The sequence below is a fragment of the Gymnoscopelus braueri genome, assembly GCF_963280865.1.
Source record: "Gymnoscopelus braueri genome assembly, chromosome: 10".
NCBI classification, from domain to species: domain Eukaryota; kingdom Metazoa; phylum Chordata; class Actinopteri; order Myctophiformes; family Myctophidae; genus Gymnoscopelus; species Gymnoscopelus braueri.
Genome location: NC_137611.1, coordinates 48,911,013 through 48,938,231, shown reverse-complemented (window position 1 = coordinate 48,938,231; position 27,219 = coordinate 48,911,013). Strand labels below are relative to the sequence as shown.

General features: G+C 42.3%; 1 protein-coding gene across 1 annotated transcript in view; it reads left to right on the top strand.

Moving 5' to 3' along the window:
- Positions 1–27,219, top strand: part of retreg1 (reticulophagy regulator 1) — a 35,295-nt gene that overhangs the window by 4,266 nt on the left and 3,810 nt on the right. The window contains exons 3-8 of the mRNA XM_080441204.1: positions 1,823–1,853; positions 22,240–22,357; positions 22,448–22,532; positions 23,236–23,358; positions 23,748–23,818; positions 25,629–25,752. Of these exons, the coding sequence (XP_080297330.1) occupies positions 1,823–1,853; positions 22,240–22,357; positions 22,448–22,532; positions 23,236–23,358; positions 23,748–23,818; positions 25,629–25,752 (552 nt within the window). The remainder of the gene's footprint in view (positions 1–1,822; positions 1,854–22,239; positions 22,358–22,447; positions 22,533–23,235; positions 23,359–23,747; positions 23,819–25,628; positions 25,753–27,219) is intronic.

Below are 27,219 nucleotides of genomic sequence, written 5' to 3'. Positions count from 1 at the left end.
ATCTACGTAGGTGGCGTGCTTCTTGCCTTTCCTGGCTTTGCCCTGCTGGCTGCTGGTGTCAGTTTGCTTGCCACTAGTTCCCAGGTGCCTGACGCAGTGCCCTGCCTCATCCTTCTCTCTCTGACTTTGTCTGGAGCTAAGCCGTTCCCATGGGGATCCTGAGATCCACATGATTCTATTCTTTAAAATTGTATTTTGTTCTGTTGCTGTTGTTGGTAGTCATGGCTACCAGTTCCCACCTGATGTTGTGTCCCCAGTCCATACCGAATAACTGCTAACCGCTTGCATAACGTCTACAAACTAGGACATGAGTCCAAAATGTACAGCCCTGAGTATCTTGCAAAGATTATACGATCTCCCACCATGAAACAGCCCTGGTTTGAGGTGCTCGAGCGTGGGCCCATCCCCTTAATTGGGTTGAACCTTCTTCCGGGACTTCCAGGTCTCTGGATTGAATTTCCACAGATCTGTGAAGATCTGGTTAGGTTTACAGCCACCAAATATGTACAGCTCTCCATTGTAGGCAAAGGCTGAATGATCCTTTTAATGGATGAAGCTGTGCAGAAGGTGTTCTCAGCCAGCAGTTGGTCAAACACCCTGATGTTGTTATCCTCCCAGCACCCAAATACAAACATCTTTGTCCCGATGATGGTGGCAGAGTGACTTGCTGAAGCATGGAAAGCAATGCCAAGACCAGACCATTGTGGTGGTGTCCAACTTGTAGATAGACTTGAAAGCGTCTAGTCAGATCCTTGTAGAGTCTAGTCTGCTGCTTGTAATCTACATAGTAGATACTATACATGACCTTCCCCAAAATACAGGCTGAGTGACCATCCCTCTCCTCTAGAACAGTCCCAGAGACCTGTGCCCTGACCCAACCCTGGGTGTTGATATCAAATGCATAAAGCACATCTCAGAACCTTTCTTCGTACCTCCACCCCACTGCATCTAAACCCTCCCCAGATGTAGATGATATCTTCTATCAGCACAGCGGTGTGGCCCTCGTGCGCGGTGGGAGTAACCTCAAGGGGACGTTGTCCTCTTGTAGTTATATTGGTTTGGTGGCACAAACGTCACTTGAGATTTATTCTTGAGATTGAGATTCATATTAGATCACCCTAATATGGCAAATTGATCACCAGCAGTGGTGGAAAGTAACTAAGTACATTTACTCAAGTACTGTACTTAAGTAAAATTCTGAGGTATTTTTTTTACTTTGCTGGAGTACTTCCAATTTTCAAGTTTTTAATTCTACTACACAACTTTTCTCAAAGGCTAATATTGTAATTTTACTCCACTATAATTATTTGAAAACATTAGTTATTAGATATGTTGTAGATTTTGATTATTATTACAAAACCACTTCAGACCTATATATATACTTTGGCAATTTGAAAATAGCAGATCTATAAGCTCACAAGAGATCTGCTATTTTCAAAGGATATTTATACATTTCATACTTTTTAAAACTTGTGAAATGGGACCTTCGACCGAGCAAGTTTGGTCGGCTTTCGACGCTTACCTACAACTTGCGACCCGACAAGACAGTGTACCCACCGCCCATTCGACAACAGATTTTCAGCCACAGACGCTTTCCAACGCTTACCGCCACCGTCGTCGGTGCGATGTACAGTCAGCTGCCTTTAGTCAAACAGTGCTGCCAGCTCTGTACCAAGAGAAACAAGCTAAAGAGGCACAAAGCCCTCAAACAAGCAAGAGTGCAATCATGAACATGATTATTTATTTTTAAGTGTGTTAATAACATATTATTGTTGTTGTATAAGCATGATAATAAAATAATACATGTCTTATATTCCTACAGGGGCTCACCTATGGCAACAGTTGACTGCAAGGTAGGACCTGTGTGCATGCGTGCATATGTGTGTTTGTGTGTGTGTGTGTGTGTGTGTGTGTGTGTGTGTGTGTGTGTGTGTGTGTGTGTGTGTGTGTGTGTGTGTGTGTGTGTGTGTGTGTGTGTGTGTGTGTGTGTGTGCGCAAGGTAGGACCTGTGTGCATGCGTGCATATGTGTGTTTGTGTGTGTGTGTGTGTGTGTGTGTGTGTGTGTGTGTGTGTGTGTGTGTGTGTGTGTGTGTGTGTGTGTGTGTGTGTGTGTGTGTGTGTGTGTGTGTGTGTGTGTGTGTGTGTGTGTGTGTGTGCATGTGCATGTGCATGCACAAATGTGGCCTATGTCAGCAAATGTTGTCACATTGGGGACAAAATTGGCATCCCTAATTGGATATTAGGGAATTTGAGAGTAGTAGAATTAGACAATGTCTATTAGACAAATAGACATTGTAAGTACAATTTTCCTGGTTCTCAAAAGATAAATGGCTGTATACAGTATATATATATATACTGTATGGTAAAAAAAAAATGTGTTAAAAAAGTGCAAGTGAGTGAGTACAAGCTCACATCTTGTAAATGTTTTGTCGTCCTAAAATGTTGACGTCCTCAAATATAGTGATACAAACGTGTGTGTGTGTGTGTACAGTACAAGGTTGCTCTCTGCATGGCCGTATGCAACAGACACTAGCTGACATATCTGTAGATTTAACCCATTAAAACCGGGAAAGCATATCTGTGTCATTTTAGATTTTAGGGTTGGCTATTACAAAAATAGCAGATATACAAGCTCACAGCACGTCACTTCGTGCCGCACTGCAAGCTTGTACATCTGCTATTTATGAAATATTTTGAAAAAAGTGTTTGAAAAAAAGTTTAATAATTTTGAATTTTTTAACAAATCTTCTCTTCTGGGGGTCCCTGACCCAAAACATTTTCAGATGGGGGGCCAAATACATATTAATTTAGGGGGGTCCAAAAAGTCTGAGAACTACTGATTTAGAAGACATTTGTAGAATCGGCCTCAGGTCTTAATGAGTTAATCAACTAGTCAATTAGTGGACATAATTCCTTGTTTAGGACTAAAGGCCTGGTCTGTACAACCTCCAAGTTCTGCTCCATGAGTCACGCTGTGCTCCTGGTCACACATGAGCCCTCCTCCCTCTTACATACTGTAGTTCAGTGATTCTCATTCATTTAATACAATCTAGACAAAAATGATACAAAAAAAGATAATAAATAAAAGACACGCACAAAACAGGTAGGCCGGTGATTAATGAATGTATGGTTGCAAGGGTCTATACGTGTTGATCTAAAATCAGATTAATCTGCAATTACCATTCAATGGTGGAGGAAATATGAGTGGAAATAGCAGATATAAAGCTAGATTGGCAATTTACGCTATTTTAATATTATTAAATATATAATTTCATTTCTTTGTATATGTAGGTTATTTGTCATATCTGCCCTGTGCAACTTCAAAGCCTAAAAGCCTAAAAGCCAAACAGAAATGTAACTTTTATTCATGTTGCAGTATTCAACGACAAAAACACAATTCAATCGTTAATCGCAATTACCTCATGTAAAATGGCATAACCGTGACAGCCCTAGTCACGGACCCCCATTTTATACCTTTAAACATTTGTTTTTGTTTTTATCTCTGTGACCCCAATCTACGCTGTAAAATCATCAGTGTTTGGTTAATTCTGAGAGTGTACAAAATGGAGCCAAATGGACCGTTAAGGGTGCATCTTGTACTTGTTCCACTAATAAACGTTGAATAGTCATTTAAAAAAAAAAAGTTTTAATAAGGTCAAACTGCGAGGGCACGGAGGCCATGGCCTTCGAGACCTCCGTGTAATTCCTGTTCCAACATCATGTGAGATCCCATCACCACCGTATAGAGTTGATTGACCACACATGGTTGGCTAATCCAATCCAGCTCACGGATGTTGATGATGTTGATTGCCGATTTACTTTTCCTGCGGATGGATGGATGGGTGCTCAAAATATCACAGCTACAAACCCCACAGCGCATCGCAATGCCACGACACGGACATGGATTGAAGTTCTCAGTCGCCACGACTATTTCTCAAATTCTACTCTACTTGTTAGGGGCATGTGGCCCTCACAAGTAGAGTAATGCAAGTAGTACACACACACGCACACACTCACCCACCAGTGGTGGAAAAGTACTCACATGTTTTACTTAAGTAAAAGTATCAATACTGCAATGTAGAAATACTCTGTTACAAGTGAAAGTCCGGAATTCAAAATTGACTTGAGTAAAAGTACAAAAGTATTGGTATCAAAATGTACTTAAAGTACCAAAAATAAAAGTAGCCTACTCTTTATGCAAAAATGTCCTGTTTCACAAGGTAATAATATGTATAAATGTATTAAAATATTTTGAAAATAGCCAATCTACAAGATCACAACGCGTCGCATTGCGGCGTGTTGTGAGCTTGTAGATCGGCTATTTTCAAATAGCCAAAGTTTAAATAGGGCTGAAGAGGTTAACGTATGTTTTGTAATAATAATTCAAATCTACAAACTAACTACTAACTCAAGTTTTTAAATAATTGTAGTTGAGTAAAAGTACAATATTGGTCTCTGAGATGTAGTGGAGTTCAAAACTGTACTTAAGTACAGTACTTGAGTTAAATGTACTTAGTTACTTTACACCACTGACACTCACACACACACACACACGCACGCACGCACACACAAGCTCTGAAATGTGCCAGACAGTCACGTCACGCATATCTTTCTGATTAAAATAGCAAGACATGAGTGTGAAATATTTCCGATTAGCCTTCCTCTCCAAGACCAAATGACTGTAAAATGTTACAAATGCCAGCGTCTAGACGAGGCCTGTCCCGAATATGAAGTTTTACTTGACGATTAATCGTCGCTCAAATAATTGGGATTAATTACTTATTTGTGTTTCTGTTGTTGAACATTGGAACATTATGAATACAAAATTACATTTATGTTTGGCTTTTCAGCTTTGTGAACAAAAGGAGCGCAAAAAACATACATAATTATAACGTTATACTTTTAAAAAAAAGAAATTATAGTGGAAATAGTTGATCAAGCGACGCCTTTTGAGCTTTTCCATAAGTTTTGAAAATGTTAGAAAATATAAGAACATTTTTCAACATGGAAATAATTATGATGATTATGCAAAAAATTATTGCGATTAGACAATTATGATAATAAATATATAATTAATGATAACTGTGACAGATCTAGTCTAGTCTAGACCAGTGCTTTTTGATGTCAAGGACCCCCAAATTAATATCTATTTGACCACAGACCCCTCATCTGAAAATAACTTCAGCCAGGGGTCTCCCCGTCTCTCCAGCTCTTTAACCCATTCAGTCCGGGAACACATCTCTGTCATTCTAGATTTCTTTGGCTAATAAAAAATAGCAGCTTGAGCTTGTAGATCTGCTATTATTATTTTTTAATCGTGACAATTTGTGCAAATCTTTAAATACATATTTTCTAAAGCAAACATTTGTAAAATATTTTGTTCCAGGGACCCCCCAGATTTGAGTTACAAATGTTCGCTTAGAAATATATATATTCAAAGATTTGCGCGGCACTCGGTGCAGCGCTATGAGCTTGTAGATCTGCTATTTTTGAATAGCCAAAGAAATCTTAAAATGACACAGATGCGTTCCCGGATTGAATGGGTTAATAGACATGAAATAACATTTTCAGGTCAGGATACCAGGGGATTTCATCCAATCAGGAGAGAGAGAGCTCATACAGGATACAGGATAAAAAAGTGATGACACAAATAAATGAGCAGACACAATTGGAATTCGAACACAAGCTGATAGCCTATCTTTGTGGGGTTTCTCTCTCCTGGTTGGATGACATTGTTGACCCACCTGGAAAAAACTAATATCTTCTGTTTACTAAAGAGCTGGAGAGACGGACAGACTCCTTCACCACTGAGACTATCTGATGGTCAGTCATTACATCTGAGCAGAGGAGCCATGCTGCAGTCTGAGTGACTTGATGATATTAGCTTTTTCACCACTAGGTGGTGTTGTGTCCTCAGTGTGTTGTCTATAGGCATTATTCAGTTGAACAGACAGACAGACAGACAGACAGACAGACAGACAGACAGACAGACAGACAGACAGACAGTTACAGGTACTGTGAAGTTGTTTATATAGGCCTACGGTACAGCGGCAGATACTGATAAATAATATGCCAAGCTCATGCACATTGTACATAACGCTGTTGTTTTTTCATCCCTGGTTCCCCGGGATTTAGGGTTAGGGTTGTAAGCAGGTAACATAGATACGCTGACTCTTTTTTTGCTCTTGTTTTCTCCTTTTCTCTTTGTTTCTCTTCACTTATTATTATTAGGGTTAGCTGATATTATTATTAGGGTTAGCTGATATTATTATTAGGGTTAGCTGATATATTGTCTGAAGGAAGCCAAACTAAAATAGGTTTTACTCTTATGTGCCTGCGCACAAGAAAGTACAACCTTGAAACTTGAAAGGAGAGACAGGCAGTGGGAACGCTGAGAGGGAGACAGTGTAGGAGAGACAGGGTGGAGGACGTGGTGAGTGTGCATGTTTACCGAGGAAGCTGGAGGCCATCAGGGCCAACCTCTCCCACCCCCTCACGGAGATTAAAGATTAAACCATGAAGCCATTTGTGTTGTTCATAAAGATTTGTTTAAAAAAGATTCCACCTTTCCCAAAGATTTGTTTTGAAAATAGCAGATCTACAAGCTACAAGATTTTAAATCGGCTATGTTCAAGTAGCCAATGTATATAGGTTTAAAGTGCTCATGTGGCCTATAGTCGCTTGTTAGTTGTGGGCTTGTTTTCATAGACCTGGTTGCAACACTGGTTACATCACTGGCGTCAGGGTGTATTTTCAGTATAGCATGAAGCGTTACCTCTAACATTTTCACTTTCCCTGTTTAAAGTCTGACACTTGCGCTCCATGCTGGTCAACATAACATCCCAACAAGCCATTCATCACATTCACTTTTAGAGTGGTCCACTTCCACATCTGTCCCTCTTTTTTTGTTTTTAGATTTTTCATCTCTTCCAATTTCACTTGTTCTCTCTCAGAAATATATATTTTGTTTACTAAAGAGCTGGAGAGACAGGGAAACCCCCCCAGTTACTGAACAGTCACTCTATAGTAATGAGTACTAATAGAGCGTGCCAACGTGTCGTCACCACGGGGGGGCGTGGCATTGGGCGTGGCATTGGGCAATGTTAAGTCAACCTGGTTTTTACCCCTCAAAGATGTCCGCTGCTGCCAAAAGACACTTGTTGACGCCCCCTTCAGGATTTTTGGCACGCTCTATATGGTAATATTCATAAAGCTATCTATGTAACACTTATTTTAGCCCCCAAAAATATCACTTACACCTCCCTTTAATTCCCTCTGTATCTTTTGGTTCTGACGTTAAAACCTTTCGTTAGAGTCATGAGGTTAGACTGGGTTCTCGTTAATACCTCTACCCCCCTACTATACGGTGGGGGGGGGGGGGGCTGCCCTAGTTTGCTGACACCCCCAGTGTCACCCCCACTCAAGTCTGAGAGCGTACAAATAGAGTTAGACTATAATACTGAGGATTTTACAGTCTAGATTGGGGTCCCAGAGAATGGTATCAAATGGGCAGTGGTGGAAAGTAACCAAGTACATGTACTCAAGTACAATTTTGAGGTACTTTTATACTTCTGCTTCTACTATGCTTCAAATATCGTACTTTTACTCCACTACTAAAGTACTTTAGTTACTAGTGACTTTGCAGATATTCATTATTACATTATAAAACATACATTAACCACTTTAGCCCTATTTTAAACCTAGGCTATTTGAAAATAGCCGATCTACAAGCTCACATCGCGCCGCGATGCGACGCGTTGTGAGCTTGTAGATCGGCTATTTTCAAACATTTTAGTACTTCTACTTTTGGTACTTTAAGTACATTTTGATACCAATACTTTTGCACTTTCACTCAAGTCGATTTTGAATTCCGGACTTTTACTTGTAACGGCGTAGGCTACTTCTACATTGCAGTATTGATAATCTTACTCAAGTAAAACATTTGAGTACTTTTTCCACCACTGCAAATGGGAATCCCTGACCTAGAAACGCAGATATCATTTGATGTGGGTGGGGGTCGGGGGGTGATGTTGGGATAACGCTTCGAAAACCACCCAAACAAAAAAAAAAACTCTGCACGCACACGCGCGCGCAGTCGTTTGAGCGTGACTGTCGTTTGAGCGTGACCAAACGGGACGTCTTCTGGTCAATGCATTTCCACCCAGAGCGGGGGCAAAAAAATTCGGGTGCGCGGCCAGCGAGAAAGGCTGCATTCATTAACATGGGCATTGGGCAATGTCCGTGCGTGCGCTTACGCTTGCGCGCCTGGTGGGTTTCAACAAGCATAACAGAATCCCAATACAGCCCCACAGCTGTTTGGGAGGGGGGGGGGCAGTGTGTGTGATACACCGGTGAATTGGTTCACGTGAGGACTACTGGAAAACTGATGGTAGCAGCAAAGAGCTTTAATGTCCCACTGAGCATTTTTCGGGCTATTAGACGTCTAAAATACGTCTAAGGGCTAGTCTAAAACGGGGTTATAATTGGTCTAACAGTGAAAGTTTTTTAGACATCTAGGCTTAGCCTAGACGTTGATTAGCTGTTTTTTAAGCGTCTACTGTCTATATTATAGCCGTTGAAATGACGTCTATATATACTGTAGACGCTTAAAAAACAGCTAATCAACGTCTAGGCTAAGCCTAGACGTCTAAAAAACTTTCACTTTTATACCAATTATAACCCCGTTTTAGACAGAGGTCTAATAGCCGACTATGGCTCACTGGGGTGCCTCAAATACACTCAGCAGCACTGATGTGAACCCTCACGTGAGGATGTCCTGGAACAGAGCCACCAATGTGAACTCACGAGTTGTGAGTCCTGGAACGCAGCCAGCGTGTCATCTATCTCTCTACCACTATTCTCTCTATCCTCTGTATCCTCTGCTTTCTCTCTCTCTCTCTCTCTCTCTCTCTCTCTCTCTCTCTCTCTCTCTCTCTCTCTCTCTCTCTCTCTCTCATCTCTGTCCCTCTGTCTCTTTCTTTCTCTCCCTCTGTCTTTCTTTCTCTCTGTTACTCTCTGTCTATCTCTCTTCTTTCCCTTCATCCCTTTCTCCATTTGTTCTTCTAGCTGCCTCTCTCTCTCTCTCTCTCTCTCTCTCTCTCTCGCTCTCGCTCTCGCTCTCGCTCTCGCTCTCTCTCTGTCTCTCTCAATTCAATTCAATTCAATTCAATTCAATTCAATTCAATTCAATTCAATTCAATGGGGCTTTATTGGCTGAGAAAACCTATGCTTACATTCCCCTCTTTCTCTCTATCTTCTATCTGTCTGTCTGTCTGTCTGTCTGTCTGTCTGTCTGTCTGTCTGTCTGTCTGTCTGTCTGTCTGTCTGTCTGTCTGTCTGTCTGTCTGTCTGTCTGTCTGTCTGTCTGTCTGTCTGTCTCTCTGTCTCTCTGTCTCTCTCTCTGTCTCTCTCTCTCTGTCTGTCTGTCTCTCTCTCTCATGGCATTTGGCAGTGAGACAGGATTGTGTCGCTGCTCACCTGCTGCTGTCCATCAGAGATGCATTGTGGGTAATTGTGAGAGATTAGCCGACCCAGAATGCCGCCTGACAGAGTGTGTGTGTGTGTGTGTGTGTGTGTGTGTGTGTGTGTGTGTGTGTGTGTGTGTGTGTGTGTGTGTGTGTGTGTGTGTGTGTGTGTGTGTGTGTGTGTGTGTGTGTGTGTGTGTGTGTGTGTAGAAAGTAGAAATACCACAACACAAAAACAATTATTTTTGTGTTAAACAGGAACTCGGTTTGGCTCCTCCCCTTTCTTAGTCCACTTCCTCCCGGGTGCTTCTGTGTTTATAAACAACTAACAACAACATGACATGTTTAAGGCAGTGGTGCTGAAGTGGTTAAACTAATTTAAAATATGTTTTAAGTGATATCGGTCGATTCCAAAACATTACCAACATTTTCCACGGCACCCCTGGACTGGCGTCATATGGCACCCTAGGGTGCCACGGCGCTCACTTTGAGAAACCCTGAGCTGTGATGAACTATTACAACACGACTGGTCTCAGTCATGAGAACATGTTGAAAAGGTTACACAACAACAACAGTAAAACTGTCACAGGCAGTTTTACTGTTTTACACTGGCAGACAATGTGTCACTTTATGGTGCCAATAAGAGGACAGCTGTCACACAGATGTCACCTACATTTTTCATTCTTTTTCGTTTTTTTTTTTTTTACCTTATGTCAAAGGTTGGATTAGTGTTTTTATCTATTTTTGCTAAAAAAGGTGTTAAATACGTAGCTCTATATTCTGATAGTACTTGTTGCTATAGAGTGTTTGTTCAGTAACAGGAGTCTCCATGTCTCTCCAGCTCTTTATTAAAAAGAAAATGCATTTTCAGGTCAGGATACCAATTTTATCAAATCAGGATAGAGAACTCACACAGGTTACAGATTGAGTAAAGTGAAATTGGAGGTGATGACACAAAGAAATGAGCACACACTATTTTAACTGGAAAACAAACTATTAAGCTGATAAATAGGTAGGCTACTCTCTCCTGATTGGCTGGAACCAACCTGAAAATGTATTTTTAAAGAGCTGAAGAGACAGGGAGACTCCTGTTACTGAACAAACACTCTATAGCAATGTAGTGCTTTAACTGTTTATCTAAAAACTTTTGTTTGAACCAAAGTAGGAATACCACAATGTTGAAATTTGATGTTCCAACTAAAACTCCTGTATTCAAAACTGTACTTAAGTAAAAGTTATAAAGGTATTGGCATCAAAATATACGTAAAGTACCAAAAGTTAAAGTAGTTATCATGCAGAATGTCCCATTTCACAATTTATTTTCAAACATTTTCAAAATTTGTCAAAATCTTTCGAAATTAGCTGATAGAGCACACATACAAAATGGTACAGGACACACAAAAAAGAAATATCACCCACTGCTTTACATCTAAAATATGTGATGTGGCAATAAAGCAGATTCTGAGTCAGATAATTACATATTATTCATTATTAATTAGCCTAATTCCTTCCTCCCTTGCACTGTAACTACTGTAGCAGCCTTTATTATGTACTTTACCTCTGTATTATGCAATAAACTAAACTGCTTAGTAGGAAGCAACACAATAAGAAGTGACCGTGTGTGTGTGTGTGTGTGTGTGTGTGTGTGTGTGTGTGTGTGTGTGTGTGTGTGTGTGTGTGTGTGTGTGTGTGTGTGTGTGTGTGTGTGTGTGTGTGTGTGTGTGTGTGTGTGTGTGTGTGTGTGTGTGTGTGTGTGTGTAGGTGGGGGGGTACTGTTTATGTGCTGTATTCACTCTCGTTCTATCTCTCTCTGCCTTCGTGTGTGCACATACAGTATATGTGTGTGCGTGCGTGCGTGCGTGCGTGCGTGCGTGTGTGAGTGCGCATGTGTGTAACAGATACAATGACGAAGCTGTTTCTCGGTTCCCACTTCCCAGAACTGCCTGGGAAGAAAGCTCACATGCATTGTCATTCAGCCAATCAAAACGCTTGACACACAGGGGCTGGAGGTGTGGCTCAAAGGGATGCTTCTCATTGGTTTGGGGCAACTTCAGAAAACAAAAACAAATGGAGATGATGTCAATCTGATCAGAAATGAGAAAGAGGAAAGTTACATCATAGTCACATGATTTGTCTGTCTGTCTGTCTGTCTGTCTGTCTGTCTGTCAGATTATGTACCGTATTTTAGATTATGTACCGTATATTAGATTGTCATAGTGTGGATGGTGACAGCGTTGCTTAACATTTAGTGTTTCTATGTTCTATAAATACTGTTGGTTATTAAATAATACGTATGGTGTTTATCATGTTTATGGAACATTGTGTTTACCTGACAGAGCTGTGTGTAGCAACCAAACTGATGTTAGCAACAGAACTCACGTTTGCGCAACTTCTGAGAAAGTGAGATACAGGCCAGTCTCACGTGTGTGTGTGTGTGTGTGTGTGTGTGTGTGTGTGTGTGTGTGTGTGTGTGTGTGTGTGTGTGTACCTAAAGACTACCTGAGACTAAACAACAGCATCAAATATGAGGCAAGGAACACCACCTTCCAGCCTTGTCTTCTCCACCACCCCTCTTAAAGGACAAGTCGGGACAAAATAAATAAATTCTACTTATATTGATCCCAAATGACTGGCCATGCGGTCTATTTGCAGAAATCGTTGTCCAATAGCATAGAGTGGAGACCATAAGCATATCGCTACTTAAGCTATTTGTTGTAGTCAAAAGTTTTTTTTTTCTCCATGAATCTGTTATTAAATAATAACTTCCCTCCCCACTCCCCTCCATCCAGTCACATGTAACAAAACAGAATATCATACACAAAAAAAAGAAAAAGAAAAATTAAACAAAAAAAAAAGTACAAAATAGAAATACAGTTATACAGAAATCAACCACAACTATCAACAAATAACATGACTCATGTCTTCATGACGTCTCGACTCTCAATGGGTGTTGATGTCTCAATGGGTGTTGTTGTCTCAATGGGTGTTGAGAGAAGGTGTTGCTGTTCTGGCACGGATGCTCTTGTGTCGTTTCCTCGACGGCAGGAGGGAGAACGTGCTGTGAGAAGTGTCACCAACGATGTTTACTCTCAGAGTCACTCTCTCTGCATTGTTGTGGATACAGACCAATGATCTTTCCAGCTGTTCTCACGGCCGGGTCCAGTTCTGTTGTTTTCTCTCCTCTGCTGTAGGTGAGAAGACTCTGGATGGTACCTTTGTAAAACATAGTCAGGGCTGGAGTGGGAATAGAAGGTCTCCTCTCTTTAATTGAGGGGTTGGAGACCAGGGTTGGTCACGATTTCATTTCCTCTTAACAGTCTGATTCCTATATGTTAAAGAATCAAAATAATTGTGGCCTTTGTTACAATTTTTGTTGAACACAAATGCAATCATACATACAGCATTGCATACATATTATTGTAGTGTTTCTCAAAGTGAAGTCCAGGGACCATCTGGCTACCTGAGGGGGTTCCAAATGGAACCTTACAGGTTAGTGGAGATATTGTTGGGTCCTCTTTGTAGTCCCACAATTTTCAAATGCTTCCGGTGAACGGAAATGACGAACGGATGACAGCTTCCGTTCTCATCTTTCGGGAGGTGTACAGTAGTTCCAGACTATACGACGCGAGACTAGCCTCTTTGTCGCTGCAGCAGCGTTGCTGCTCAAGGCCAGGTTGTCTGTCAGCAGTAACTCCACGGAATGTTGTACTTGTTACCCTCTCGTCTCCACAGCTGAGTCCAGCCATTGTCAGTGGTGGAAAAAGTACTAAAATATTTTACTTTAGTAAAAGTACCCATACTGAGCAATACTCTGTTACAAGTGAAAGTTCGGAATTAGTAAGTACAAAAGTATTGGTATCAAAAAGTATCAAAAGTAAAAGTACTCGTCCCGTTTCACAAGTTTTAAAATGTATAAAATTAATAAAAATCCTTTGAAAATAGCAGATCTACAAGCTCACAATGCGTCGCATCGCGACGCATTGTGAGCTTGTAGATCGGCTATTTTCAAATGGCCGTAACGTATATAAGACATGGTTAATGTATACTCAAGTAGAGTAAATATATGTCAAAATATTTACTTGAGTAAATGTACTTAACACCACTGGGCATTGTTATGCCCTTTTCACCACTTGTGGTGTGGATGGCCCTTTCAAGGTCCTCTACTCGTATACCAAGGAACTTAAAGTCGTTGACCTTCTCCACTGCGATTCTGTTGATGTACTTCCTCCTCGGCCTCCTGTAATTCCATGATCAGCTCCTTGGTCTTTCCAGAATTGAGAGCGAGGATTGTTCTCCTGGTAACAAACCCCGTCTCTGTAGGCAAGTCTCGTTGGCGTCAGTGATGCTGGTGTTGCAGCAGCCGTGCACGGACGTACAGTCATGCGTATGCAAGGAGTACGGTAGGGGGCTAAGCATGCAGCCCTGGGGGTCACCAGTATTGAGGGTCAGGGGGTCAGACGTTTTATGTCCCATTTGTTACCACCAGGCGGCGGCTCGACAAAACGTCCAATATCCAAATGCTGCACATGGTCTGGTGCAGGCCTAGGTCTCTGAGCTTCATGTCGAGTCTAGCAGGAGCTATCGTGTTGAAAGTTGATGTATATATATCATATATATATGTATATATATATCATTGATGTCGGTTGGAATGTCCAAAACCGTTCCTTTATTATTATTATTATTTTATTATTATTTTATCAACATTTTCAAATAGCGAAAATAGCCGAAGTAGGGCATTCATTTACAAAAAAAAACATAAAAAGTCAAAATATGTAAATACAAGGTTTCTGCCTGACAGCAACGATATACTGTATATCCGTCTCCACATCTATATATACCGTACCGTATGTCTTTATATCTGTGTATCTATTATGTCCATTTCTATAACTGTACAGTATATCACACTCACGCATCACACATCAACACCTCAGCCTTCAGTCAGGAGATGAAACTATATAGCGGCAGACAGACATGCACCCCCCCCCCCCCCCGCCCCAGCATCTAAGTACAGTAACTAAGTACATTTACTACCCCAGTACAATTTGACTTTACTTGAGTATTAAAATGTTTCAGTACTGTATACTTCTACACCACTACACCTCAGAGGCAAATATTGTACTTTAACTTTAACTTAAGTTACTAGTTACTTTCTATATTTAGATTAATATGACGAAAACATGCATTAACCAATTAAGCCTTATTTTATACTTTGTCTATTTCGAAAATGTCCGATATACATGCTCACAAAGCGTCGTGTTGTAGATCTGATATTAAAAAAAAAGAATGGACAAATTTTGAAAACCTTTGAAAAAAAAAAAAAAAAGTGAAATGGGACATTTGCATAATGAGTACTTTCACTTTTGCTACTTTAAGTATATCGTCTCTGTCTTGGAAACCTCATATGTCCAAAACTGTTACTTTTCAGGATTCTAATTCTATAATAGCAAAAAGTAGCAGATCAACAAGCTCAAAACGTGTCGCTTCGTGCCGCGTTTCGAGCTTGTAGATCTGCTATATCGATCTGCTATTTTGTTTACTTTCGTGCCGTATGATCAAGTACAGCGTTCATTTACAAAAAAAACTGGAGATAAGAGGTTTCTGCCCGACAGCAACGATGTGTTGATGTCTATACTTTTGGCAACTAAAGTAAAGTATACAGAAAAGACATGGTCTTTTATTGCGCTTGTAACAGAGCACTTTCTACATTGTAGAATTGCTACTTTTCAAAACATCAGAGTAGTTCTTCCACCACCGCCCGACATCACAAGGCGTGAGGTGGGCATGGGGGGGGGGGGGGGGGGGATGGTGTTTCCATCCTCCTGAAGGCAGCATGCCCCCTCCCATCCACCCTGACAACAACACCCCCGACCGACATCACAAGGGGGGGTGAAGTATAGGCTAGGGTGGGGGTGTCGGGTGTTTGGGTGACGGGGGTGTGTGTGTGTGTGTGTGTCTGTCCTCCTGAAGCCCCATGCAGCGTGCGTCGTCAGGAATGCTGTGTGACCTGCTCTATTTTTAGCCGGGCTCCCCTGCTTGAAATACTCCACCTCCAGCCAAGCTCCCATTGAAGATAAACACTAAGCTCTGCTCTCTCCTCTCGCGCCCTGTGTGTGTGTGTGCGTGTGTGTGACTCGTAAATACAAAACAAACCTGACTTTGAACCCGGACCGGACCGGCCTGGAAAGCACCAGAACCCTCAACCTCTCTCTCTGCTTGGCCGGACCAAAGAAAACCCCCCCTTCAAAGCTTTGGCATTGTATACATCTTCTACTGAGGTAGATCTGTTCTGAAGGACCCCCCAAAAGCTCTCTCGATGTCCCCTGAAGCCCACGGCGCAGGAGCAAGGTATGAAAGTATCTTGAAATGTGTGTGTGTGTTTGTACCTGGCTCTCAAAAGTGGGGTTTCCCGCCTCTGCACATTTTTTGGGGGGAGAATGTTGGCTAATTATGACAAATTTTATCTTATGGGGAGAAAGCTTGTCACAAGCTCCTCTCAGATGGGGGGGGGGGGGGGGTCACCGCAGCCAAATATTTGGGGGTCCTTGATGTGAAAGTGTTGGGAGAACGACTGCTGTTATGTGATGGGATGAGAGGGCAGTTGTGTCTGTAGACAGAGAAGTGGGGTCCGGAGACCCAAAGGGGTCCTTGGATGGGGTTCCAGGTGGTCCACAACAAAATGTGTTAATACAGCATCACCACTTTATCCATATTGTATACTGTACGTTGGCTATGCAAAAATAGTAGATATACAAGCTCACAGCTGTGAGCTTGTATATCTACTATTTTTGAAAAATCGTGAATCATTTTGAAAAATAAATGACACAAATTTTCTCTTCTGGGAGTCCCTGGCACAAAACATTTTCAGATGGGGGGGTCCGCGGCCAAATACATATCGATTTGGGGGTCATTGATATTAAACGTTTGAGAACCACTGTGCTAGACGATGGTGGTGATGTCAGGTTTTGAAGAAAAAAAAAACACACGGACGGGGATCATGGGTTGATTTATTTCTACCCCTGTGCTCAAATAATCCAAACTGTTGAATTTGCTGGTGAAGACGTTTGTCTGAAATCAAGTTATCACGAGACAGACGAGATAGATGGAGTGACGGAGTCACTAGCAGGGTACAGGGAACGGGACGTCAGGCCTCTTACTTGGAAAGCAGCAGATACGTGTCGTGTCATACTCTGAGTAAATAAGACAGTCATCTAATACTCTTGAGTAAAATAGCACTGTCATCTAATATGACTTGTAGCTGTTGGCTTGGAGCTGTTGGCCTGGATGCTTGAAGTGGACTTTAATGGCCCGATGTGTGCTCCGTCGTGCCGTAAATAGCGGATCTTTAAAGGCGTAGTGCTGCTTTTCCCTGTGTTTACATAACAAAGCAATACATACTTTTTTTTTTTTACACATCATTTACTGTAACTCTATACCAACAGTTATCAGCCACTGGAGTAGTGGTGGTGTTTACCTGCAGAAACACACTGCCCTCTCGTTGTATGTTGTTGTTTTCGCTGTTTGTTTGGTAGACGGTAGACACCCAAATACAGTGAGAAGCAGTGGTGGAAAGTAACTGAGTACATTTACTCGAGTACTGTACGTAAGTACACTTTTGAGGTACTTTTACTTTACTGGAGTATTTCCAATTTTCTGCATAGTGAGTACTTTTACTTTTAGTACTTAAGTGTATTTTGACACCAATTGTGTTTTAGTAGCGTCATTCATAAAACAACACAAGGATAGGTTATGGAGTGGCAGTGGCTCCAGGAGGTAGAGCGGCCCTCTTGGCTTCAGGAGGCCCCCCCGGTTCGATCCCGCGGCCCCTCCTGGGCGCTTGCTGAAGTGTCCTTGACTCCTTAAGTTCCTGATTCCCGCTGAACCCACTTTCTGTTACTCTGTTGACTTGCACACAGTGGGTATATACGTCAACATATTTACTCTGTCATATTTAGTCTGCCTCTGTCACCATGTGAGCAGGGCTGGTGGGTGTGTTTTTTTCCGCCATTCCTCACATTGTTTGTGTGTGTGTCTATTTTTAAAGCTTGTTAGAGGCTCAGACACGCCGCTGCCGCTGTTGTTGTTTCAGCGATTACCTTCCGTCTGTCTGTCTTGTCTGTCCTTCCAACAGCTGCTGTGGAGGCAGGGAAGTTGAAGTTGTCAAGCTCATCTGAGAGTTCATCTCCCAAATACTACTACATATAATATATTTTCATTAAAAGAAACCCAGAAAAACAATCATAGAACACAAGATAGAACATTCTTTGTTATATTCGTGAGATACAGTGGATAGGTCATTTATAAACAAAGGACTTTGTTTGCTTTGTTCGAGTCTCATCTGAAGCAAATAAGCCTATCTACTTAAAGAAAATAGTAAGTAAGTCGGAAAGGCTTGTCGGTATCAGCAAGAGCCTATCCCTGTTTCACAATGTGCTAGACTCCCTGTGAGATGTATTGCTGAGGTGGAGCGCAACACGTAGCATCAGCTCTCAGTATACCGCTCTCAGACATGTATCCGGGATCGAACCCATGACCTTGTGGTCTAAAGGCGAGTGCTCTACCGACTCTGCTACCCGGACACTAAAAATAATGAAAACTTTTTGCGAAGGCACGCCTCCGCGCAAGTGGAGCTTACTATGAAACCGTGCTCGGGTTGTGTGTGTCTCTGTCTGTCTGTGTGTGTGTGTCTCTCTGTGTGCAGGAATTTAGACAATACTCTGATTTAAAATGCACAACAGCCTGCAAAACACACACACACACACACACACACACACACACACACACACACACACACACACACACACACACACACACACACACACACACACACACACACACACACACACACACACACAATGTCAATGTTCTCTCCCCATCACGGTGAAATAACACGGATTACAAGTCCGTAAATACACAATATTTTCGAGCTGCGTTCGCTTCCAGCGTTTGCGCGTCTTACTTGTAATAAAGAGCACCTTCAAACCCCAATTCAAACCACCGTTCCGCATACAGTACCATTCCATGTGGGACATAGCACAGAGAGTCTCGTTAACACCAGAATCATTCTGATGATCCACATGCAGTCATGAGGTGATGAGTGAGGGAGGACAGTTTGGGACAGAGGTTTCATGAGTTCAGGAGTCCGACAGACAGACAGACAGACAGACAGACAGACAGTTCTGACACATCTTACCTCCAGTCATCTACACAAGTACACAATACAGTACAAGCTTGTGTGGGTGTGTGCTTGTGTGTGTGTGTGTGTGTGTGTGTATGTGTGTGTGTGTGTGCGAAACAAAAGCTGGGAAGGACATCACTCAAGGATCACTTCCGGTCACCGTGGCGTCCTATCCAGTGAGTCACGGCCAGGTTGCGACACTGAAACACCAAAGCATTGAAACGTTTAGAGCGCTGGCACAGGGACAGACTGCTCTGGAATGCTGTGTCACGCACACACACACACACACACACACACACACACACACACACACACCACACCACGCACGCACGCACGCACGCACTCACGCACGCCTACACGCACACGCGCACACACGCACACACACGCACACACACACACACACACACACGCACACACACATGCCAGGTCATGCCAGATCCTCAGTCACATCCACAACAGAGCAAAACAGGGATCTGTATTAAAACTTTTTACTTTTACTAAAAGTACAAAAGTATTGGCAATTTGGCATTCAACCTTTTTCGAAAATAGCAGATCTTCAAGCTACACATTGTGAGCTTAAGATATGATATTTCCAATAAGTGGTTAGTGTATGTTTTCTTTTTTAAATCATTTTTATCCCTCGATTTTGTAACCCTTTTTTCACCCGGTGCCAATATGCTAAGTGATCCTGGGCCAGCCTAGGGAGGCCAGGGCCGAGCTCATGCCTCCTTCAATGCATAAGAGCCAAATGGACAGTTGTATGTTTTCTAATAATAATCTTAATCTTCAAAGCAGCTTCTTTTTATATAATTTTAGTGAAAAAAATAAAGTACAGTATCTACCTCCAAGATTAAGTGGCATAGAAGTACAAAGAATTGACAAATGGAAATACTCAAGTAAAGTAAAAGTACCTAGTTATAGTAGAGCAACAGGTGTGTGTGTGGGGGGGGGGGGGGGGCATTTCAGTGTCTTGCTCAAAAACACAACAGGGCACAGCTGTTCAGGAACACACACACGCACACACACGCACGCACACACACACTCACACACACGCGCGAACACGCGCACACGCACACGCACGCACACGCACGCACACGCACGCACACACACACATGCACGCACGCACACACACAGGTATCAAACCTGTGACCTCGTTCTTCTCGGTCTCTCCCTCTATCTCTGGCCGGCGACCATTCCTTGGAGCTGAGTCAGAAGTCATAAAAGGTGATACAGTTGTCACCCCCCTCCCCAACCACCCAGCGGGTGTCACATGGGGCGTTGGGTTACAATACCATCCCACATGGCTTGAACTCACCTCACCTGAACATGGAAGATTAAAGAGTGGAGCGTTAACTCCTCTGTCAACACAAGTGTGACCGAGTTCAGATCGTCCCATGACTCCATGCTGTGTTATTGTGCTTTGTAAATGGTAAATGGTGCATTTATATAGCGCTTTTATCCAAAGCGCTTTACATAGATTGTGCATTACATTCACACACCGATGGCAGAGGAAACCATGCAAGGCACCAACCTGCTCATCGGGAGCAATTAGGGGTTCAGTGTCTTGCTCAAGGACACTTCGACACTAACTCTGGGGGAGCCCGGGATCAAACTGGGAACCTCGCGATTCCCAGCCGGCTGCTCTACCCCTGAGCCACTGCCACCCCATTGTATAGGCCAACGTTTAGGACAACATGATCTGCTGACGATCTCATCCTAATGATTAGATTTCGATAAAAGCCACATTTGAGACCAAGTAATCTATCACAAAAAAACATTTAATAAGTGGGAATATGTACAGTATACACACACACACACGCGCACTCACGCGCACTCACACACACACACACACACACACACACACACACACACACACACACAATGGAGGACACTCTCCATGGAGACACAGTGACACTATGGTCCCTATGGCAACCATGGAGATGGTTACCAAATGGTAGCGACACTGTCCAGGACAGCAGCTGTTTCATCGTCACCTGAACTTAAATATAGACACTGTCACTTAACCAATTAAACCCCAGCCTCCGTATTCTGGATATAAGTATAGAGCCCTGGGGGACTGAGGAGGTAGATCGGCCGCCCGGGAATCGGTTCCCGGTTCGATCCCCAGATCCACCTAGCTGCATGTCAGGGTGTCCTTGAGCAAGACACTGTGAACACCCAATTGCTCCCTATGAGCAGGTTGGTGCCTAGCATGGTTTTCGGTTTTCCTTCTCTAAAACACCCTGGACAACGCTCCACCCATCCGAGACTCTTCTCCCTTCTCTAAAACACCCTGGACAACGCTCCACATGTCCTAGACTCTTCTCCCTTCCCTAAAACACCCTGGACAACGCTCCACACGTCCCAGACTCTTCTCCCTTCCCTAAAACACCCTGGACAACGCTCCACACGTCCTAGACTCTTCTCCCTTCCCCGCTCCACACGTCCTAGATTCTTCTCCCTTCCCTAAAACACCCTGGACAACGCTCCACACATCCTAGACTCTTCTCCCTCTTCTCCTCCCCCTCTTCAGACTCCATCTCACCCCCTAGCACTCACCTCTCCAGACTCCACCTCACCCCTATAGCAGTCACCTCTTCAGCCTCCACCACACCCCCTAGCACTCCTCTGTCTATGCAGATATGTCAGTTGCTTGTTCTCATGTTTTTGTTACTTTGATAGATTTTTCCTTGACTACAAATGTACAAAATGTTATTTAGACAGTACGTTTTTTAGCTAAGTTCATTGTTGACCTGGTATCCTATAGTTTCAAACATATGGAATATTATTAAGATAGTATATGTTGTTTAGACAGATGCTAGGTTCATTGTTTACCAGGTATCCTAGTTTCTTTGAGACACTACATTGTTCTCTCTGCACTCTGCTTATGTATATTGGTATGTTCATGTTTAATCTGCTTACACTTGAGGGAACAACTTAGGAAATGTATGATTGCTTTCACTTAGCTCCTATGCTCGGAAACCCCAGCCTTTTTTTTGTTTGTTTACTTAGCTCCTAACTCCTACGGTATCAAGGTTCGCTTCAGCAACGCATTTAATACTGTGATGAGAGAGAAGACAGGGAGGAGGAGAGAGAGAAAGAAGAGAGAGAGAGAAGAAAGAGAGAGAGAGAAGAAAGAGAGAGAGAGAGAGAGAGAGAGATTTGTATTTATTTATTAGTAAAACATGTAAACAGCAAAGAGGTACAGTAAAACACTTGGGCTAAAAGGATAACACAAAAAGGTCCTGGGGACTTGTTTCCATTGTGGTCCTATGTGTATTCAATCCATCAACAGTGCATAGAGTATTAATACATTAATATGTGTCATCAACAAAAAAAATGCTATTTACAGACAGAAGGCAGTGTGTGATCCCTCAAGGGGATTTAATGTCTTACTCCACTTAAATAAAATAAAGAATCATAATAAAAAACAACGCTGATCTGTCCTAGTTGCAAGGGTCTCTCTCTAGCTGGGTACTGAGGGATTTGTTTTGTGTCTCTCTAGCTGGGAGCTCATGGATTGGGGAGTGTTTGTTTTGTGTCTCTCTCTAGCTGGTAACTCATGGATTGGGGTGTGTTTGTTTTGTGTCTCTGTCTAGCTGGGAGCTCATGGATTCGGGTCAGGACAGCAGGTCCAGTCTTGGACCAGAGATCAGTGAGTCGTTCAGATTGTTCCTACAGGAAACGTCCTCTTTCAAACAGCAGAATCCTGGCAAGGTCAATATCTACAACTTTATATTCTATTCTATTGTATTCTATTCTATTCTAAACGTATGTAATGAGATGTTTTCTTCTTCCTGGATGTAGTTTTGCTTGCTGGTCTGCAGTGTGTGCACCTTCTTCGCCGTCTTAGGACGCTACATTCCTGGAGTCGTTATCTCCTACACTTTAGGTACGTATTCATGTTTATGATGTAGACAAATATTACTCTACAAGTTTGACTTCTGGTGCTATTAAACTTCTGGTTAGAAACATTTTCACCCAGACGTCTCAAATGCATGACCAAAATGTGAGCCGTGTGGTCTGAGTCCTGCCCACTACGCTAGTTGCGGAGAGCTCCACAAATAGCACAAAGGCCCCGCCTCCCCCTCACGTCAAAACAGTTGTCAATGTTTACAACTTGATGAGGAGAGGACATGTGGAAACATCCTTATGGAACCAGAGAGAGAGAGAGAGAGAGAGAGAGAGAGAGAGAGCGAGAGAGAGGGAGGAAAAAACACCACGAGAGTGAATTGACGACGAGTGATCAGGTAACATGTGTCTTCTCCTCTCCAAGTTTGATGTCAGCAGATAACAGTCACGCAGAATCAGATGCGCATCTCTCTCTACTCTGTCTGTGTTGGTCTAAACACAGACAGACCCCCACAAGAGGGGGCAAGGCTAACGGGTTCATGAGCTCCGGCGCTGCCTTATGCAGAATGCATATCGTCTGTCGGGTGGTACTGTATGTCGGGTGATATGTCCAAAACTGTGCTTTTTTTTGCAAAAGTAGCAGATCTACAAGCTCAAAACGCACCTTGTAGGGCATTAATTTATGAAAAAAATACAAAGAGTTAGAATATGGAGATATGCAACGATATGCTCTGTTTATGCAGTTCTGGGAGTCTTCCTGTGGCCCCTCATCTCCTCCCCTGAGTTCCTCATGTGGCTGAAGCCAGTTCTGCAGAAGCTGGACTTCGGCGTTGGGGACTTCCTTCACAGGATCAAAGAGGATCACGGTAAACCTACAGTATATATAGTGGTATATAGGCCTGTCACAATTCATACATAATCGTCTAATCACAATTATTTGAGATATTGGTGATTATTTTTGGATAATCGTCATAATCGTTAAAATTGAAAAAAACAGAAATAGTAGATCTACAAGCTTACAACGCGTCACGAGTCATATATGTTTTGATTACAAAGCCAATGTTCAATGCCAAAAACACAATTAAATCGCCAATCGCAATCATTAGTGTGACAATTAATCGTCAACTTAAATTTGTAATTGTGACAGCTCTATAGTAGCTTATCATAAAACACAGAATGTATATTCTCACATGCAGTTAGTGACAAATGAGTTACATCCTATGTTGTGTGTGTTTTGTTGCCGTTGCTCCTGCAGAGAAGCGACTCCTTCAGTCTCAGGGTGAGAAGGAGAACATAGAAGAGGACCTCTCCTCCATGTTCCCTAAGGTAAGATGGAGCTCCAAGGTCGAACCACTTGAACCCTAGCTTTTCTATTCTGTGACGAACATTCGGCAAAAAATTGCAACTCTGCAAGCTCACAATGCACCATTGTGAGCTTGTTGATCGGCTGTTTCCGGCGAAGAGGTTTGGTGTAGAGGGAAATACTATAGGATCTCGTATGGAGCCCCTGGGGGAACCCCGGTCAACTAAGTATAGGGTTTAAATGGTTAAAGTTCTCATTCACCATGATTGATACATTTATTACATTTGGACTCTTGGTCCAAATGTAATTTATTTTTTGAATTGGTGAAACTAGCAATAGAATACAATGTTCACATTTTAGTCATCTGAAATGTTTTTGTTTTAGTCTAGTTTTACTTGACTAAAAAGCATAAGATTTTAGTCAACTAAATATACATTTGATTTAGTCGACAAAAATGTATTTTGGCAGGCCTTGATGGTGTATAATACCTGATTTATACTTAGCTGTGTGCCGAAAATAGCCAATCTATAAGCTCAGAACGCTTGTAGATCAGCTATTTTCGGAGCGTGACACCCACAGGCCCACCAAACATAAGATGGCTTAGTTCTACTGAATCTCCTGTCCACTAGTCCCTCCCTAACATTTTTGTCTAGTTTTTATTTGTTGACAAAATTGTCAATGTATTCATTTTTTCTTTTTTTATAAAAAAATATTATTCAGTGAAAAAAGGTAGTCGACGAACATTAAGTCTACGAAATTAACACTGACCTGAACGTGAGATGAAACTGCCAAGTATACATTCTGTAATAAGGTCCATTATGATTACAAGGTGAATCCAGGAGAATTTTTTTTTTTTTTTTTTTTGGCTTTTTTTTGGCCTTTTCTGCCTTTTATTGATTTAATACAGTAGACTGACTGGAAATGGGGAGAGAGAGACGGGGAGTGACACGCAGAAAAGGTCGCCGGGATCGGGATTCGAACCCACGACACGCTGTCAGGGTGCATTAGCAGCCTAGGTGCCCGGACCGCTACGCCAGCCTTCCGGGCCCAGGAGAATGTTCTAATCACATCCCGACCGATATATATGTATATATATATATATAAATCTGTCGGGATGTATAATGCCTTACTGGTTTTCCTGTTAAGACAGTGAAGCTTAACGATCTAATCCGGACTCTTGGTTTGTACTGATTATACCGTCACTCAATGTCAGGAAGTGACCCGGAGCTGTTAGTCAAACAGAGCGATGTTGTTTACACAGCGTGCGTTGGCATGGGGTCTGGCTCAGGGTCCACACACATACACACACACACACACACACACACACACACACACACACACACACACACACACACACACACACACACACACACACACACACACACACACACACACACACACACCCACACACACACACACAGATGTAATATCATGTGGATTGGATTTCGGGTTCTTTTAATTGGATCTGCCATGATGCCAACAGCTGCACAATTGGATTTAAGCGCGAGTTGAGATGAGGACGTACATTCACCTCGACACGGGCGTGTGTCCTCTTCACAACACAGTTAACTTGAGACACACAATGAGTCCGGTTCACGACGGACAATCGTCATTGCAAGAGAAGAAAAAACAACCACTAACTTACACCGCATTTAATGAATATTATATTACATTAATGTTTTGTCTCTGTCTCCCATTAGCTGGACTCCTTTAGTGTGTAATGAGATATGTGTATTATATTAATACGAGTGTGTGTGTGTGTGTGTGTGTGTGTGTGTGTGTGTGTGTGTGTGTGTGTGTGTGTGTGCGTGTGCGTGTGCATGTGTCTATTAGCTGGACTCCACGGTGTGTAAGGAGATGTGTGTGTCGGACACAGACGTGTCGGACGTGACGTGGACGGACAATGGAACGTTCAACCTGTCGGAGGGACACACCCCACAGACGGAGAACTCAGAGGGTAGGTGGAGACACAGAGATATCGTCTCTGTCCAAAACTGTTACTTTTGCTGGATTTAAATTCAAAAGTAGCAGATCCGCAAGCTCAAAACGCGTCGCTTCGCACCGCGTTTTGAGCTTGCGGATCTGCTACTTTCGATGCTTTCGTGTGACGCTGTATTATGACAAATTAGGGCATTAAAGGGATAGTTCACCTAGCCTGGTAAACCCTCCCTCCGGAAATCTCATTTCCATTTGATTTCAGGAGGAATCAAATAGAAATGAGATTTCCGGAGGGAGGGTTTACCAGGCTATAGTTCCCCCAAAATGACTTTTGAAAGAGTCCTTTGTGTCTCATACCGGAACGCACTGCTCGTCATCAAATTATTTTAGGAATGTGACAAAAACAAAACAAAAAAATATCCATGAATTCAAGTCTCCATGGGGTGAGTAATCGATAGAAAATATGTTTTTTTGGGGGGTGAACTATCCTTTTAATTTACGGAAAAAAAGTTAAACTATGGAGATAAGAGGTTTCTGCCCGACAGCGACGATATATTATACACGTAGATACCTCATCATTGGCAGGTTCAATCCTAGGGTGCGTTCGGAAATTACGCACCGGAGCACACTCGCCTATTAGTTTGTATTGGCCAGTGCGCTCAGTGCTGTATTTTCGAACGCGCCCCTAATGTGAGGCAACTTGGCAAGAGAAGGCACGTTTATTTGTATTGCACATTTCAACAACAACAACAACAACAACAACAACAACAACAACAACAACAAGTCAATTCAGTGTGCTTTACACAAAACATTAAGCAAAGAAAACACTTATAACTATAAAAGGACATTTGAATTTGGTAAAAGGAGGGGGAAACAGAAGTTAAACACCTATTTCCTTAATGTTAATCTCCAACCCAATAAATTACATTATTTATATTGTTTACTCACCCCATGATGTGATGAATACAGGGAGAATTTTTGTTTGTATCACATTCCTTTACAGTGAATGAAGAAATCAAAAAACGAATCTAAAATCTGTTTCTAAACTCCAAGACAAGGCAGCGGCAAAAAGAACGTTTTTTTAGCTGTGTTTTTAAAGAACTTTAGAGTTAGAGTTAATTTTCTGGGAGTTTGTTCCAGATATGCATAAAGACTGATGCTTCTCCATGTTTAGTTCTGATTCTGGGGACAGAAAGCAGAACTTTCCCAGATCACCCGAGAGGTCTGGATGGTTTATGAAATAGAACAAGATCAGAAATGTATTTTGGCCCCAAACCCCAAAACATTTTTTGGTTGTTGTTTTTTTTTACAGCCAGTGTAAAGATCTGAGAACTGGAGTGATATGTTCCACTTTCTTGGTATTAGTAAGGACTCTCGAGCAGCAACGTTCTGAATCAACTGCAGTCGTCTGATAGATGTTTTAGGGAGACCTGTAAAGAAACTGCTACAGTAGTCAAAGTCTACTGAAGATGAATGCATGGACATG